The sequence below is a fragment of the Ornithodoros turicata genome, chromosome 1 (assembly GCF_037126465.1).
Source record: "Ornithodoros turicata isolate Travis chromosome 1, ASM3712646v1, whole genome shotgun sequence".
Taxonomy (NCBI): domain Eukaryota; kingdom Metazoa; phylum Arthropoda; class Arachnida; order Ixodida; family Argasidae; genus Ornithodoros; species Ornithodoros turicata.
The window spans coordinates 22,243,383-22,259,308 of record NC_088201.1 but is presented as its reverse complement, the minus strand read 5'-3'; the positions used below and the strand labels follow the sequence as shown (position 1 = coordinate 22,259,308).

General features: G+C 42.3%; 1 protein-coding gene across 1 annotated transcript; it reads right to left on the bottom strand.

Moving 5' to 3' along the window:
- Nucleotides 1-876: 876 nt before the first annotated feature.
- On the bottom strand, nucleotides 877-15,925 carry LOC135377637 (MPN domain-containing protein-like). The gene is made up of 14 exons (XM_064610206.1): nucleotides 15,768-15,925; nucleotides 15,258-15,446; nucleotides 13,295-13,441; nucleotides 13,008-13,076; nucleotides 11,945-12,003; nucleotides 11,573-11,592; nucleotides 6,557-6,644; nucleotides 6,239-6,335; nucleotides 5,304-5,376; nucleotides 5,122-5,198; nucleotides 4,838-5,009; nucleotides 4,261-4,331; nucleotides 3,854-3,943; nucleotides 877-1,253 (listed from the first exon to the last, which is right to left on the bottom strand). The coding sequence occupies exons 2-14, from the start codon at nucleotides 15,435-15,437 to the stop codon at nucleotides 1,044-1,046; spliced, it is 1,353 nt and encodes a 450-aa protein (XP_064466276.1). The 5' UTR covers nucleotides 15,438-15,446; nucleotides 15,768-15,925; the 3' UTR covers nucleotides 877-1,043.
- Nucleotide 15,926: the final 1 nt, after the last annotated feature.

Here is a 15,926-nt window from a genome sequence, read left to right as displayed (position 1 = left end):
TGCAGGGGGAAGGAACTACGGTAAACATACTTTTATTCGCGATGTATTAATTTTCACGTATCGAGCACTCACTTATTTACGAAGTTATTCACGAGTATTTAATTTCGCGATTCCAGGGCGGTTTCCTTTCGCAGGATAAACGTAAAGCTGTGTTCGCGAGTACAATTTTTCGTGATTTATTAGCGGTCGCGAAAATCGCGAAAATTAATACAATACGAATAAAAATACGTTTGCAGTATTGAGAGCAGAAGGGCTCAACAACATATGAGTCCCCAGTTAAAGTGCAAATCGGAAGGATGACTAGATCTGAGCAAAAACTACGAACAACTGTTCCATAAACTTGGAGAAAATGTGAGGGCGAAAGACAGGCACCCACGCAAATATTCGTTGATGATATTTACGATATTCACACTGATGACATGCGAGTGAGATGCTCCGTACACTCAGCATCTGAGGACTGCCTTATTTCAATGTTCTTAGACATTGTAGGATTTGTGTTGTAGTTGTCTCTGTGACATCAACACTTGGTTACTTTTCAACATGTTCAGCAGATGTATCTTCCTCGTACTGTGTGTGTAAGAAAAATGTGGAGGAGTGTGTGTGTGTGTGTGTGCTGTCTGTCTGTCTGAAAGAGGCCTTTTGACAAGTAGTGCCAGCATGGCGTAATGGTAAACACCTTTGACTGGCAATCAAGATGTGTGGCTTCAAGTCGCACCGCTGTCGGCTTTTTTGACAACTGCCTCATTAAAATGCTCAAATTGTTCAACTAAAGATGATAAATGTAACACATGAGAATTAAGCGTGAAATTATGTTCTTGCGTGCTTATATTTGTTCTTGCTCTGACATGTTAGTAGAATGTCATGAAAACTACGAAAGATTGATGAAAAAATTTTTAATGTGCACCATATTGATGGCGAGTAAAATGTTTAAAATGCATTTTTCTGCTTGTACATAAAAACATGATTTCAGTGATCATAAAACAGGATAAAAGAGACAACATAACATAAAAGTCATAGAAAAAAAAGTGTGTCCTTCACGGCTATCAAACAGGCATTATTAGGCCTTTGACAAACTCCCAGAAATGATCAACAGCTTGCCCTTGAGCATCATTGGTAGTGACCTGAAGGTCACGAGGTAGCTTTGAAGTCAGGGAACGCTTCAATTTTCCCCAGTAAGAAATGTTGTGTGGCTTAAATTCTTCACAGAAGTTCAGTGAATCTGGAGCTGAACGATAGTATTCTGACAGGAGCCTCTGAAAGTGAAATTCAACAACACAGTTATGTGGGGAACGGGCTATTTTAGATCTTCACATGTGACCAAGAATAAAATAGCCTATTTGCAGCAATAGTGGTTACACGCAATATCAGGATTAAAATAAATGACTCGAATATGAACAAAAAACATGCCGCTGAGCTTGTTTATGATACAAAGGGGAATGCTGTGGTTACTATGATATACGAGTCCACCATAAGTTGTCGCAACAGAATGGCTGTGTTGCAACCATGGGAGGAGAGATCATGATTGTGCCTGTTACAGTAATTCTACTGTACTGTCACATGAATCTTCTGGGAATCATCATTGTAGCCACCATTTTTAAAACTGTACTACATGATTCAGTAACAGGCACTTTGTTAGACACTTCATCATGCCAAACAAAAGTCTACGCTGCAGTGTTGTCTACAGGTTTGGATAGACATGGACTTTTGAGCACATTTGTCACTTGGAAGCACAATTCTAGCTCGTAGCACAGAATATCATGGCTTACTTAGGCGGCTTTTTTTTTTCTTTTTACATTTGTAATATGAGAGTATGCTGAAAAGATCTCGACCCACCCCAAGATCGTGACCCACTTCCAGATATACGAACGCGATCTCGTCATCGTAGACACGAAGAGCAAGTCGATGAAGAAGACCAGAAACTGAAGGTTTGTAACACAAAGCAATCATTTTGGCTCAGGCTATCAGGTTAGGACAACTGCGTGTCCACGTACGCAATGTGTTTCGCTGTCGAGGAGCCTAGCGATCCTCAAAGGTGGAAAGTTGCAGTGACCGTCAACAAGAGGGCTATACCATATCTTTAGACATGCCCAAGCTATCCTTAGGAATCGAAAAGTCAGGACGTCGTAACATGTGAAAATCACCTTATCCTGAACATGTATTAGTACTGTTACACATGCGAAATAATGGTTATGGTCGTTTTCAGGCAAGAGGGACATCATCTTGCAAAAACCCCAATATGCACACAGGAAAGACCTCATGTATTTAATAAGTAGCCACACCATCAAGCTTTAATGCTCTGAAAAATCACTGCGCTTGGCTTGCGCTTTTGCATAAATGCTGAGTATGTACCAAACAGAAAATTACTAAAATGTCTACGCATTCAAGAGAAGGCACATCCAAATACTTTTTAACGTAGTGTTTCGCACAGTTACCACACTTATCACCGGGCGTAATGTAAAGCGCAAAGTAATGGCCTTCACTTGGAACGCGCATTCGTGCTGACACCTGTCGCTGTCAATGACGCAATCTTCTCCAGAGCTATTCGAGATAGTGCGTGCGTGTCGTCGTCTTCCAACCCTTTCTCGAGTCTTTCCATATGATCAACATGCACCAACTCGCCCTTGACCTGTGACCTTCCCTAGAGCGTCCGAAAGCTGCCACTGACCCTCTTCCAGAACAAGTTTGGAGCTGGTATTGGCTTGCGCAATTAGCCCGCTAGTAAGTCGTTATGACAGCTCCCTCTCATGTTGAAAATTTGTCAAATGCTGGTGCGTCTCGTTCACTTCGGGTTTTGTTTATTCGTGAGACACGCAATCTCCGTGAGCTCGAAATAGTTGTTGCCCCTCCCCCCTTATTTCGGCGCAACTTTGGCACAAATGCACCAAAAAACACCCTCTACTGCACAAACGGCGCAGCACTTCCATTACTGACTCTGTTTGCTACCAGCTTGAGGACATGAGCGATAGAAAGAAAATAAATCACAACATCGACGGGGTGGTGCACAAGGACTACTTGATGGGAAAGGAAACTCAAAACGGCTACATATCACACCATTTGATAACTGAAGTACATGATCGCCCGCCTTAGTCAAGTGTTTCATCTGGGCATCCACAGGAACCATAACCCTATGGCAACACGATTTCCTGAGCACATCAGAGAGCACAGATCGAATTACTCCCAACATGTCTTCGAATGACAACTGTCTGCTGCCAGTATCTATCGTTTGGAGTGTTCTTTCCCTACTCACAACAAAGGGTGGGTGTAATAAAAAGATTCAGATCCAGACACTGCAGCACACCATTTGATGGATGTTCAATCAAAAAGCTCTACTCAGGCACAGCACTTTTTTTTTACCACATCTGTAAGAAAATACACTAAACCGGTGGGGGCTTTTCTTTCCCCTCCCCCAGCTCCTTGAGTATATTTCCTTGTGCTTTTGTGAGATAAAGTCAGCTGTGTTTGAGATTTGTGTTGTGTTGTCTTCTGTGTTCCTCAACCTCAGGGATTGAGTATGCATTTCTTCGCAGTATAAACAATAGGCAAAACCCGCATATATAAGGATACATCATCTTGTGATACACCTCGTACAACGATCATTTTTGCATTTTAAATGATTTGTTGGCTACCAAAGAAGTTAACAATAACGTCACAGTTCACAAAAATTGCAAAATCGGCAAAAACGTGATAACGCGCATATTCTGTAATGCTGAATGACCGGCCACGGAACCCCTAGCAAAACATTGCGGAACCCAGTTTGAGAACCCCTGGTCTAATGCAATGGGGTATGATATACGTCAAAGCCATTGTTGCTGCAGATAGGAATCAATGTGTAGAGAACAAACATTGCTGTTACCATTTCCATCAGGAGATCTTGTGTTAGAAAAGAATCTTGTGCAATATTATAGATCATTTGCATTGGTTTCCCATACTCGTTAGGACGATGCTGCAATGAGGAAAAAAATCACAAGTTTTAGCTGGTTCAATGAGTTACTTTGCACCCAAATTTGTGCCCCAAATGTGCAAATGGAATGTAGGTGAACATTAACAGGGAGTTTTACATTACTTGTCACAAAATTATAGTTAAAAATCTAGTACTTGTCTGAAAATTATGGCATCATGGGGCTGTCATAAACACACCACACGTTCCCAGCACATTTACTGATAGAATGGCTTTCCAGAGCTCAGAGAAAAGCACTGAAGAGTCATGCTTAACTATCCATAACACCATCACATGCTGAATGAAATACAACGCCAGCTTACCTCTGGTGGGGGCATAACCCAGTAGGCAAGATACTTTGCCTCGACACATGATTCATTTTTAGCATACGGGGCTGCAACAGCACAAGACAGTCAAATATACTCACAGTAACTCAAAATGCTACATTCATAACAGAGAAAAGTCTTATTCAGTAGACAGTCAATTACCAGCTTACAAACTCGAGATTTCAAGTTTCCTTCATTTGGTGTACTGAATTGCATGCAAGAAAAGTACACAATACACAATATCCCTACCATGAGCGGAACAAACTTTGAAGTTGCCAAACAGCTTGCCTTCAAATGGGGGCAACACCAGACGCTCATCAAAGTGATTTAGAAAACCACAAACCGAAATGCCATATCAACAGTAAATGAAAGAAACACTAGCCATACAAAAACATTGTACCACAGTACCAGATGCATAAGTGATTGTTAACTCATCGAAGATGACATTACATGTGTTGTTAGTAAATGGTTTTTGGACAATTTACTTAGCTTGAATATATATCAAAAACAGTCAGTATAGTAGTGAACATTGACAATACTTTTATACCTTTCGTACTAGTGACAGGCAACTTACAGCAAATCAATCCAACACACGGTGTGTATGCAGAGTCACTGTCACCCTTCATAACTGTTTGGTATTCCAGTTGGCAGTTGCAATCCCTCAGACTCGGCTGTGCTGCAGAACGAGGGTGACTGTGATACCAGCCAATCAGCATCAGATGACGTTGTTCTAATGACTGCCGTATCTGGAATTACACAGACAATAAAAATGTAAAAATACGCACTCCTGACGTAAGGAAGTGGCAGACACACTTAAGATAGAAAATGATATGTTAAAATGTATAATTATATACAGACCTCTTCTTCAACAGACAGTGCTGATTCTCTATCAGCAAGTCTGGTTCGGCATGGAAATGCTTGAAGAACAGATACATCTACAAAAGTATTACATATCTCTTATACCACTCAAGACAAAATGGTACTTCAACAAGGAAGGTTTTCATAAGAATGTGCATTACCAGCACCAATTGTTGACTTACTATGTGCTGCAACATCCCATGTACCACCCAAGTATCCAACTACTTCACTTTCAGTAAGGTGACAATGGAAGTCCTGGAATTAATGGTGCATAACTATTGGTTCCTGTCCTTCAAAACAAAATTTTGTAATTGTGGAGTGTTGTTCAATTGCGGTGCTGTGGGAATATAGTGGCTTTCAATTTTAAATTGAATATTAGCACTGAATAATTAGGTAACTGAAACTACCAAAGCTTTCCAAACACACTGTTGAATATAAGACGAATACAAAGAGCAAAGTGTGTGGAATTTCTCTTACAGTGCACTGTGATATAAAAGATGCCCTCATGAAATCACACACTGCTTTGTTCATGCTTTGTACCTAGTGAGCATTTATTAATCATGAGAAAGAACAGCTCATTCAGCTCTACCACTGGACGGAAGTCTTTGACTTGCCACTGCTGACAATAGTCAAGATCATCACAACAGCATTACGATGTAATTCCATTGTAGACTGCAGCACTTGGACCCCAATATGTATTTCCTAGGGCTCTCTATTGAAGTTCTTAATTAAGAATTAGGAATTGCATTTATGTCTTCAAAGACACCATGTTAAGCTTCTGCACACAACACAGTGGGGTTAGAACACTCATTAATACAATGTCACCCGTCAATACAGCTGAAAATGCTGTTGTTGCTCTGTAGAGCCTCCAGCATTTCCGTACAAGTGCCCCACATGCATTTGCATCAATGGAGCAGTATTGTTGGTAAAGGGCATGGTCTGACATGATTGAGTACCTGCACCAACACAATATTGGTAGCATGAAACTTGAAGTCAGTTACAGCTAGAAAAAAAGCTTTAACATTTTGTAATAACATAGTAATGGACTATTCAAATCAACATTTTAAATTTTAGAATGTGTGTTATGACAATAGTAAATAGTAGTACGGCAACTTACAATAAGTAGCAGGCAATTCGTTGAAACAGTGAGGGTGAATGGCTGTATCCTGTCAAGCATGCTGAATGGAGTTGCGACAACTAATGTGTTTAAGTCACTGAAAAAAATATGATGAAGTGTTCTATCAGAGCTAGGCTACAGGATATCTGACACTATAAAAGCCAAACATGCACAAAGCCATCAATAAAGGTGAAACCTTTGTATTATGTGAATAAGTAGAGATTTAGCAACTGCCAAAACCAAGGCTAGATACTACACTAGCTCTTCCTACCTCCTCCCCATCTGGGCACTCACCACTTCATAGGCAATGTAACTCACCAATCAACATTGCGTGTCCCCAGAGCACCATGGTTTAAAATCACAGTCTCCTTCGGGGTAGATGGTTCAACAGGATTTTGGTATGCCACTGAAGCACAAAGCATACAATACATGATGCACTCTTGTGCCATGTTGCAGTTACTCCGCATACAAGTAATATATAGTCAAGTCTCGCTCGTCCAGAGGCCTTGCTACCCACCCTCTGTCGCCCGGATAAGGGATCAGGATCATATTCAGAATCACCAATCCGTTCCCAATCACACAGAGCTGATAACAAGTTTTCCAGTTTACTGAGTTACGGATGAGTGAGACATGACTGTATTCTTCTAATTTAAGACAACATCTTTTGATAAAGTGTGTTCGACAAAACTTACAGGAAATAGGTAATTTAATACAGGAAATAGGCAATTTGATGCTTACCATTTTTGTAAGCACCTTGTGATTGTGAACCTGACCAATTTTGGAACAAATCTACTGGCATCTGTAAACTGTTTATAATCATCTAGCAAGTACAGTGGTAACAGCTTCTAGTCATCCTCAGAGGAATTGAGGAGATGACCATGTCCACAATCTAAAACAATGACGAAGCAGGTGTGCTAGTGGTATGCCAGTGGTGACAAATGTTCATATGTTAAATCCCAGATATTGGAGGAAAAAGATGAATACGTATGACAAAAAATACCAAACACACAGGCGTTTAAAATGGTTGTGTGTTTGTCTCTTCCCCCCAATCTGGGGTATTTTCTAGTATGGATGTTCATGGAATAACTATAAGCAGCATCTCTGGATAAGCATGATACATTCACAAAACCTAAGCATGACAAATGTAACCATAATTTACAACAAAACTCGATACAACTGAAAACTTGAGTAATATTTGCCTCGAGTAGAGTTGACAGCTCATTAAACATATGAAGCAGTTTAAGCATGCCACCAAGAAAACAATCCAGTTGAATATAACGTTTCACCTGTTCACCTGTACATCTCAACGCTGACAAACGTATCTCCTGGTTTCTCCTCAACACCATTGTCACCCTCTAGTAAAACCGACCCCCACCCCCCACCCCAAAAAAAAATCACTACGTTACCTTCATTTGCTGGATCCATTTGTCAAAAAACACCTTTCGCAGATCAACACGCACCAAAAGACAAATCAAGTGAGTCAATCTTCCCATTGCACAACCATGGCTGACAACTCAAAGGCCCAAAAGTTGCTGGCTAAGTACAAAATGTAGGAATCCTACTGATGTAGCAAATCTAGCGGAAGATTATAAAAATTATAAATTAGCCAGCGGAAAATTTCTTTTATATTCTTTCCCGTGCTCCAAAGTATCTATAGGTTAACTACGTAAAACCCGCGCACAACGATCCCTCGCGCAACGATAGACCCCATAGAACGATAGTTTTTACTTTTACCGTCAAAATATACATTGTGTTTACGAAGAATGGACCCGCGCATAATGATAAAGTTCGTCGTTCTGAGTACTCGTACAGCGATGCCTTCCGCCGACCTTTTTTACATACGCGTGGTATCCTAGTAACTCTCCAGCGAACCACGCTCGGTGCGCGCCAAAACAAATCCACGTGCGTAGCACAAAGGATCGAAATCGGTCCAGAGTTGGACCGACGAGCTCGCGCCGTTCAAGCGGTCTCCCCTCTGCTCCCCACTTCTGTCGTCCCCATACGGTGCCATCTAGTGAAGCTCGAGATAACCCTCTCCGGCGCCTCACACTCTCGCACCTTTTCGGTATGGAAGTCCCACACAAAAATTGAAGATTCCCTTCGGAGACTGTCAATTGTACTCTGGTGACCTGCTGTTCACAACATTTCTGCTCCCGCTTCCAGCTTTGATGCATTATCGGTACCTCTGTCAACGATAGCGTGTCAGCCGAAGAAACGGAAAGTGATAGACTTGGATGTTAAGTTAGCAATCATCGAGGATCATCACCGCGGAAAGGTGGTGTCTATCGTGCGAAAGTACGGCATATCGCAGTCAACAGTGCAAGTAAGAAGCGCAAAATCATCAGAGAGCGTGCAAAAAAGTCGAAGACGCATGTGTAAGTGCGCTTCATGCTTAGACGTTCAAGAATTTTATCGCAGAGCTGTGCTGCCTGCTTATTACGTTGCCCACCTCGGTGCAGCTGAATGTGACAATGTGCGTATCTATAACGGCAACCAAAAGCAATCAAAGCAAATGAACTATTTTCAATAAAATATTGGTGTTTCCAAATTTTTTCGGAGCGTCCGTCGTTAGCGTCGCTAACATGATAATACGCAGCGCGAGACTTCCATAGGAAGGCACTGACCCAGCTCAGCCTTCCTGTAGCGATATCCCTCGCATAACGATTAAATTAGCGATAACTGCCAATATCGTTATACGCAGGCTTCACTCTACATCGAAAGTAAGTAAAGCACATTTGAAGGAGAAGTTTTGGAGGATCAGGCTTTCTCCTAGGAAGATTCTGACCAAGTCAGGTGCAATAGAGCAATATGCAGCATGGATATGCAATGAATTCAATACAGGATTGTTACCATGAAAAAGATTACTACGTTCAGCAACAGGCTACGTGCAGTATGACTGTAGGCAACGTATGCTGCAGTGCCACTTTTTCATGACGAATGTCGGCACGGTTCCCCCTGAAGTCGGCCCAGGACGCATACTAATCCCCCTGTCCCCCACTCCTTCCTGCTGTCCTCTCTCCGTCTGTCCACATCGGCACGCCGCTCATAGCCACAGTTGCTTCGTGGCGCTAACGCGCAATAAAAAAAAAAAAAAACTTTTTTATGGAAACAGCTACACTTCTATTGAATTCAATTCTTATTCTTATTCCGTATTATTAAATGATCATCGACTCAACATCACTGACTCCAGTGAGTGCAGTAACGCTCCTCCACTTGAGGAGCCATTGGGCTTCAAGGAAGTACTGGCTCTACAACGTAGTATAGTCGAGGAAAGTGTGGAGGATATCCTCTGCTCAAGGGGCGCATTTGAAGTTGAGGTCGATTTATGAAGCGCAAAACCGGTCCGAATGAGTAACTCAAGTGAAGGGTCGAGTCAGGAATCATCTAAGAATACAGCAGCTTGCTTAGCTCAGATCGGAGCTAGATTTCGTTGCATAGCGTTTCGTTATATCGAGGTTTGACTGTATTTGGCTTCGAATATCGAATCAAATAACTCGCAAATTGAATAACACTCACGTATTGAACGCACTCTCAACTTGAGTGGCAAAGTGGCAACTTGAGTGGCAACTCTGTCGAAGTGCTGGAACTTTTTTGTTCCCCACACGTTAAATGCACCCAGACTTTAGTAGCACGGCCGGATCATCTCGCACAGTCAACGAGAAGGAGCGCCTAGCACCAGAGTGACAAACGACAAATGGGACGGACATAGAGAAGTATTTCGTCCACGCTTGATGTAACGGACGACGATTTGATGTGTGAGATTTGATCGTGACGTCCGGGGAGAATCACGACGTTCGATTCCAGAGAGATCGCCGTGGATATCTAGGAATAAATCGTGACGATGAGGCAGAATTGCGACGTTCGATTCCGGGAAGATCGCCGCAGAATAAAATCTCTGAATCAAATGTGACGAGGCACAATTGCGATGCTCGATTCCGGAGAGATCACCGCAGAATAAGATCTCGGAATAAAACGGGAGTTAAGTGTAGCTTAAGTGTTGGGCTCCAATTTTCCTCCATGCATTGAAGGCACCCCCTCAATGGTGCGATAATTTTGTGTAAAAAATGTGCGTCTTATATGCGAGTAAGTACAGTACTTCCTGATGCTAACCTTCCACAGCCTCATGACATTGAATATGTTGTGGACAATATCGCACAGTTACACAGAATAGATGTTGCCAACACATTACTTTCGGTACCTAAGTACAGTGAACTCCCGTTAAGACGAACACGAGGGGACCGCGGAAATTTGTTCGTCTTATCAGAAGTTCATCTTAACAGAAGGACCCAAAAGTGTCATAGAAAATGTCAAAAACAGGGTAGCAATTGTGAAACGGCATATTGGCAACATGGCAGCATACAATAGCTTACTTCCTGCCAGTTTGGCCACCTACTGAAGCATTATTAAGCCGCTGGTTGCCCACTGCTGCGCACGCGGATAGAATGGGCCCTAACAGCACGCGAACGGCAGTTGTCCCGGAGACTGCACGCGAATTGCGCAATCGCACGTGCCGCACTGTAAGCAGCAAACGTATTCAGATGTCGACGTATTCCGAATGCCTGCACATCAAAAGACACCACAAAGTTTGGGTTTCATGTTATGGTGCACTTGCAAAAGGGGGAAAGGCTGTGTGTGGTCGGCCCAAATAGGGACCAAGGACTAGGTTTTGAATTTTTCGCTATCCCGTAACGCTTGCTAAACGCTCGTGCTCCCCGGTTGACGGCCAATGCGCGTGACGGAATGAGCGCGCAAATTTTGAAAAATAGCTATAACGATCGCAATGTGCAGATCAAGATTGAGCCCCAAACGACCACGGAGTCTTTCTGCGTGGCGGGGGTGGTGGAAGCTGAGCCCCAAAGGTGCCGTGTGCACAGCATCACGTGCCTTCCTCGCTTCCGTGCGTGCGGCGACGCCCGTTTACAGGCGCCGCGGGCGCCGGAAAAGTTTGGGTTATCCGAAGTGCCCGCGGTGTCTGTTCGTGTTAAGCGGAATTTTTTTACATGGCGTCTATGGGAAAACAAACAAATGTCCGTAATTTGTTTGGCATAACCGGAAATTCGGCTTAAGCGAGTTCGGCTTAACGGGAGCCCACTGTATGTCTTTTTGTAGTAGACTATGGTTAGCACTGTCAATCCTATGTATCCTTCTTTGGTTTTGCAAATGTATCACACCTTTATTCCCTGAGGGTGTTTCCAGTCAATTAAGGCATGAAATCATCAGTTCTGCAGCTCCTCTAAGGTGTACCATAAATGTTCTACAGTGCACTAAAGCACTTCAATACCATATGTGTATTGTTCAGTATGTACTAGCAACAAAATGGAAAAGCTCACTTACATGGTTTTTTGATGACAAGGCTGTAAAAAAAAAAAAAAAAACTTACGAGATGCACATGGCATCACATACATAGTAAAATATCTGTCATATTATACACTTCAAATATGGAATATGTATGCAAGAATGCTTTCCAAGTACTGTAAACACACAACTTAGCCATAAGTGAGCCTATTATAATGAACAAATTCCTTCCAGACTGGAAGAAACCAAACATAGGAGCTGGTAAACCAACTGCAAAGTGAAAACCAGATAGATAGCAATGAGCAGACCAGATAGATGTAAATACACTCAACATCTGTGCAACTGCAAACCTGCATCCATCAATGTTACATGACATTATGTCTGACTATTTTTGAAGGTACTAACCCTTACCCTGATTTTGTCTTTTCCCCAGGTGTAGATCTGTTACCATTGCTATTTTCTCTGTCTTCCTGAAACAGCCAGACAAAACATGTACAATGAACACTTAGTGAGTGTAGCATTGAAGTCACCAAATGTCATACTAGAACACAATGGTGCAACATAAACTAAACAGGCTAATTTACTGCAGCAGAAACAAGCTTGGATTACTGCTGAGTAACATGTGTAATAATGATAGAGGAGGCCGTATAGTCGTACCATACAGTGTCAGGCATCAGATATGAGCCTTCGTGTGTATGTCGTCTTCTACGTTCCTCAAGCTCAAGGTTTTCTTGCACTATGAACTTCACCAGCTAGCCACCATCCTCAAGTCATCTCAAGAGAAAGCTTCACCTCCCAAAACCTTTTCAAACATGCTTTACCTGTTCTCTTTCACTGTGCATGACAAAGCTACCCCACCAAACCATCTTAGGTAGCTTGAGTGAAATAAAACAAAAATAACAAAAACGCACACTGATTGCAACTGAAAGACTTGCACATTGATTTTCTTCACGTTCTGCGATGAAATAAAACAGCTGGAAATATCATTTGTCATCTGAAGTCCTCAAAATATGCTTAGAGCTTTGTGTTCCAGCTTTAAACTCGGTAAACCAGTTTAAACCCCCGATTTGCATCATCACTACTTAGGGCAAAACCCGAAAAACCCAGTACCTTGGTAATAGAACATCAATACCAACCAACTATATGTGATAAATGGCCAAATTCCTAAAGAAGAACAGTTTAGAACATCCTCTAAACAAAAAGCTTAGAGGATGCTCGCCAGTTATAATTGTTGCAACCTGGCATTGTGAGGCTTAGTAAGTATTGCGTTAGTCCTTACTGTGCTTCATTAGCCATGCCTACTACATTACAAGAGTTGCAAAGTTCTTGCCATACATCTACTGAGAGAGATACAGCTTTCAGATTATTTCTTTTAGCACCTGAATGCCGCCTGCCCCATCTCACAAAAAAAAGGTAGAAGCATGACATGTGTAGAAAACTTTAGGAAATATTCTCTAATAAAGTGACCACCCACCTTCTTATTCCTCTGCTTTCGAAACCAGGTGGCCTTATACCAGTCCAGTTTCTTTCCTTTGTAGCGTATCTAAAACGATAAAAGTGATACCCAGCGGAACAAAAACTTGTGGTTCAGTGCTCACTGGACAGCTGCCCCCATAGCAGAAGTGAAACAAAGTTCAAAGCTTTTAATCATACATTAGCGGTTTGCGTTATCCCAACTATACAACTTAACACATTGTGAAATACTGAAACATACACACAGAGACAGAGAAATAGAAACACTGAGACAGATTTTTTACATACTGTTGACCACCCACAGCCAGACTTCTTGTCAGGATTGAGCAACTTTTTACAGTGCACAGCCCAAGAACTGGGGGATGAGTAAATTTCTTGAGTCTCCCTCCACTTGATCTTGCCATCTTTCATCAAATCACCAGTGAACCTTGAACCCTAGGAACAGAATAAATAGTGAAATATGCTAAAACTAGTTTATCTCCAAACACTACAGGCTTGCATGCCCGTGGGAGGGGAATCACAAAAAGCATGGACTGTGTGAATGTCTATGTATAGAAGTGGAGTGCACAACCAATCTTTGCTGATGTGATCCCTGGCCACACCCCTGTCAAATGTGTGGTGTGTTAACATGACTAGTATTGTCAAGTTAATGACCAGACCTGAGACAACATAAGAGGTATTACAGAGGAAAATCTCTATAAGCAGTTAATGTAGTCAACCAAAGCAGCCAGGTGTGGTAGTTGGTGTTGAGCCATACTGTAACATTGTTCACCCAAATGGAACAAGGACTAAATGCACAACACATGACACATACTAGTCCACACATTGGGAGTGGAGCATACAAGAAGATGGCAGGCTCCAGGCAGACAGGGAAATGAATTAATGTTTTGTGAATGCAAATATTTTAAGCGTTCATTTTAAAAACGTGCAAATGTGCTTTTACGTCATCTTTGACGGGTGTTTTCGCAACATGAGCAGTGTACAAGCAATAGTTTGAAGGACGTGGGCACACTACGTTGTTACTCGTATAGTCATTTGCCCGCCTAAGCCAATCACAGACTTTATTCTGATTTGTTGGCAGAGTTCACCTGTAGGAGATGACTTGTCCCGAACTGTAGCAACCTGAATTTTGAAAAACAACTGTCCTTCACTCCCAGTCTGTTCATGCAGCTGGTCGATGAACAAGAGACAAAACACACGTGAATGTTCCACAGCCAACCAATGCAGGGGTTTCATTCAGGTATGGGTATGCTCATTCCACTTAGAATTAGAGCCGTAGTTTCATCTGCAGTCTTCCGTTCCGAAGCACCCAATATATCTCATTTTGAATGATATCCTTATGAAACACCCACACCCCAAAACTGTGGGAAAAAATAAGCCACCGCTGTTAAAAATAATGAATGCATGGCGAGGTCTTCAAAGAGCAGCAACGATCACAGTAAGGTGTTGCTTTATCATTCATATCATCATAATGCCAAAATCCAGCACACTGAGATGGTGAGAAAATCAAGCAATGTTAATGAAGGTTATACTGCCAGAAAGCGCAAAAATACTCTGAGCTTGAGTATCGAAGAACGCAATGGCATGGCCAGAAAAGCATTTCGGGAGGGGTTCTATGGGGACCTTACATGGGGAGGAGGATTTCACCCTCGCTTCCCTCTCTCAAATGCACTACCAAAGGTACGATTTCGGGGGTGTTTGAACTCCCAAAACTCCCCAGGCTACGCCACTAGAAGAATGCACGCATCTCAGAACCCGTCTCACGTAAAAAGTGCAATATGATGTCAGCTTCATGTGGTGAAAATCATGTTCCTTTCTAACATTTCTACATCCTTTTGAGAACATTATGGCAAGCCTGCTGTTAATGGCTACCACAAGTCATTATTCGACTCTTAGGCTCGCACAGACAGTATACACTGTGATGTCCACCCGATACAAAGGGAATAGCCGCGAAGATCATCATGATCGTCATCATCCCAACTAGCAAAGTGTGGCATGTAGAGCAAACATGTAAAGGTTATTGTTTCTATTCGAATTGCCATTGGAGCAATGTTTTGTTTGTAGCATGAACTGTTCAATTTTCATGATATAGACAAGTGCAAAGCTCATTCATAATGAGGCAAAAAATCTATTCTGGAAGGAAAATGAAAAAAACGTAACGAATGACAACATACAACACCCAATGCATGAATAAAATTTGTGTTGTGAGTGAGGAATCCAGTAATTTAGACGCTGGAATCCAACCACTTACAAGATAGTCGATGGACAAAACATTTTCACCGTGTTGAAGAACTCCGTCTGTCATTAGCATGCTCAGAGTAACACTGCGGCCTGTGTGAGTACCCCGTCGCTTAGACAGTCCTTCGTCGTCGTCATCTTCGCCAGACTGATCGCCAGCATCAATTTCCTCATCTTCAGTTTTTGTGGACATCCTTTTCAACTGGAAAAAACAAAAAAGAAGAAGAACTGCGTTCAAACTAGGACAATGTACCAATGTACAATTATATATAGCAGCAGAAGGGGTAGCTAATTAACCTCCAGACGAATGCAGCGTCAACTGTTCAAACTAGTGGTGTAATATATCCTAACTTTGCTGCCATGCAATGGGCGAGAACAATAACAAATGAGACTTTCGCAGTGAACACCATGGCGGAGTATGATCGCATATCACCGATTCAACACTGTATTTTTCTATCTATCTACTTGTTTTTGGCTTCTGGTTATGCAAAGGGAAGCATTTCATTAATTCTCACACACGTACTTCTCTGTGTTACAGCCACCGGAGCATAAATCCGTTGATGATGAACTAATGCTACGACCAGTCAGACTTGTAACAACGCCAACAGCGTGTGCGGTGCGGCGTGCGGCTGCGGCGACGACCGACGCTACTGCGGCCGGCCCTACGATTTCTTTTGACTAT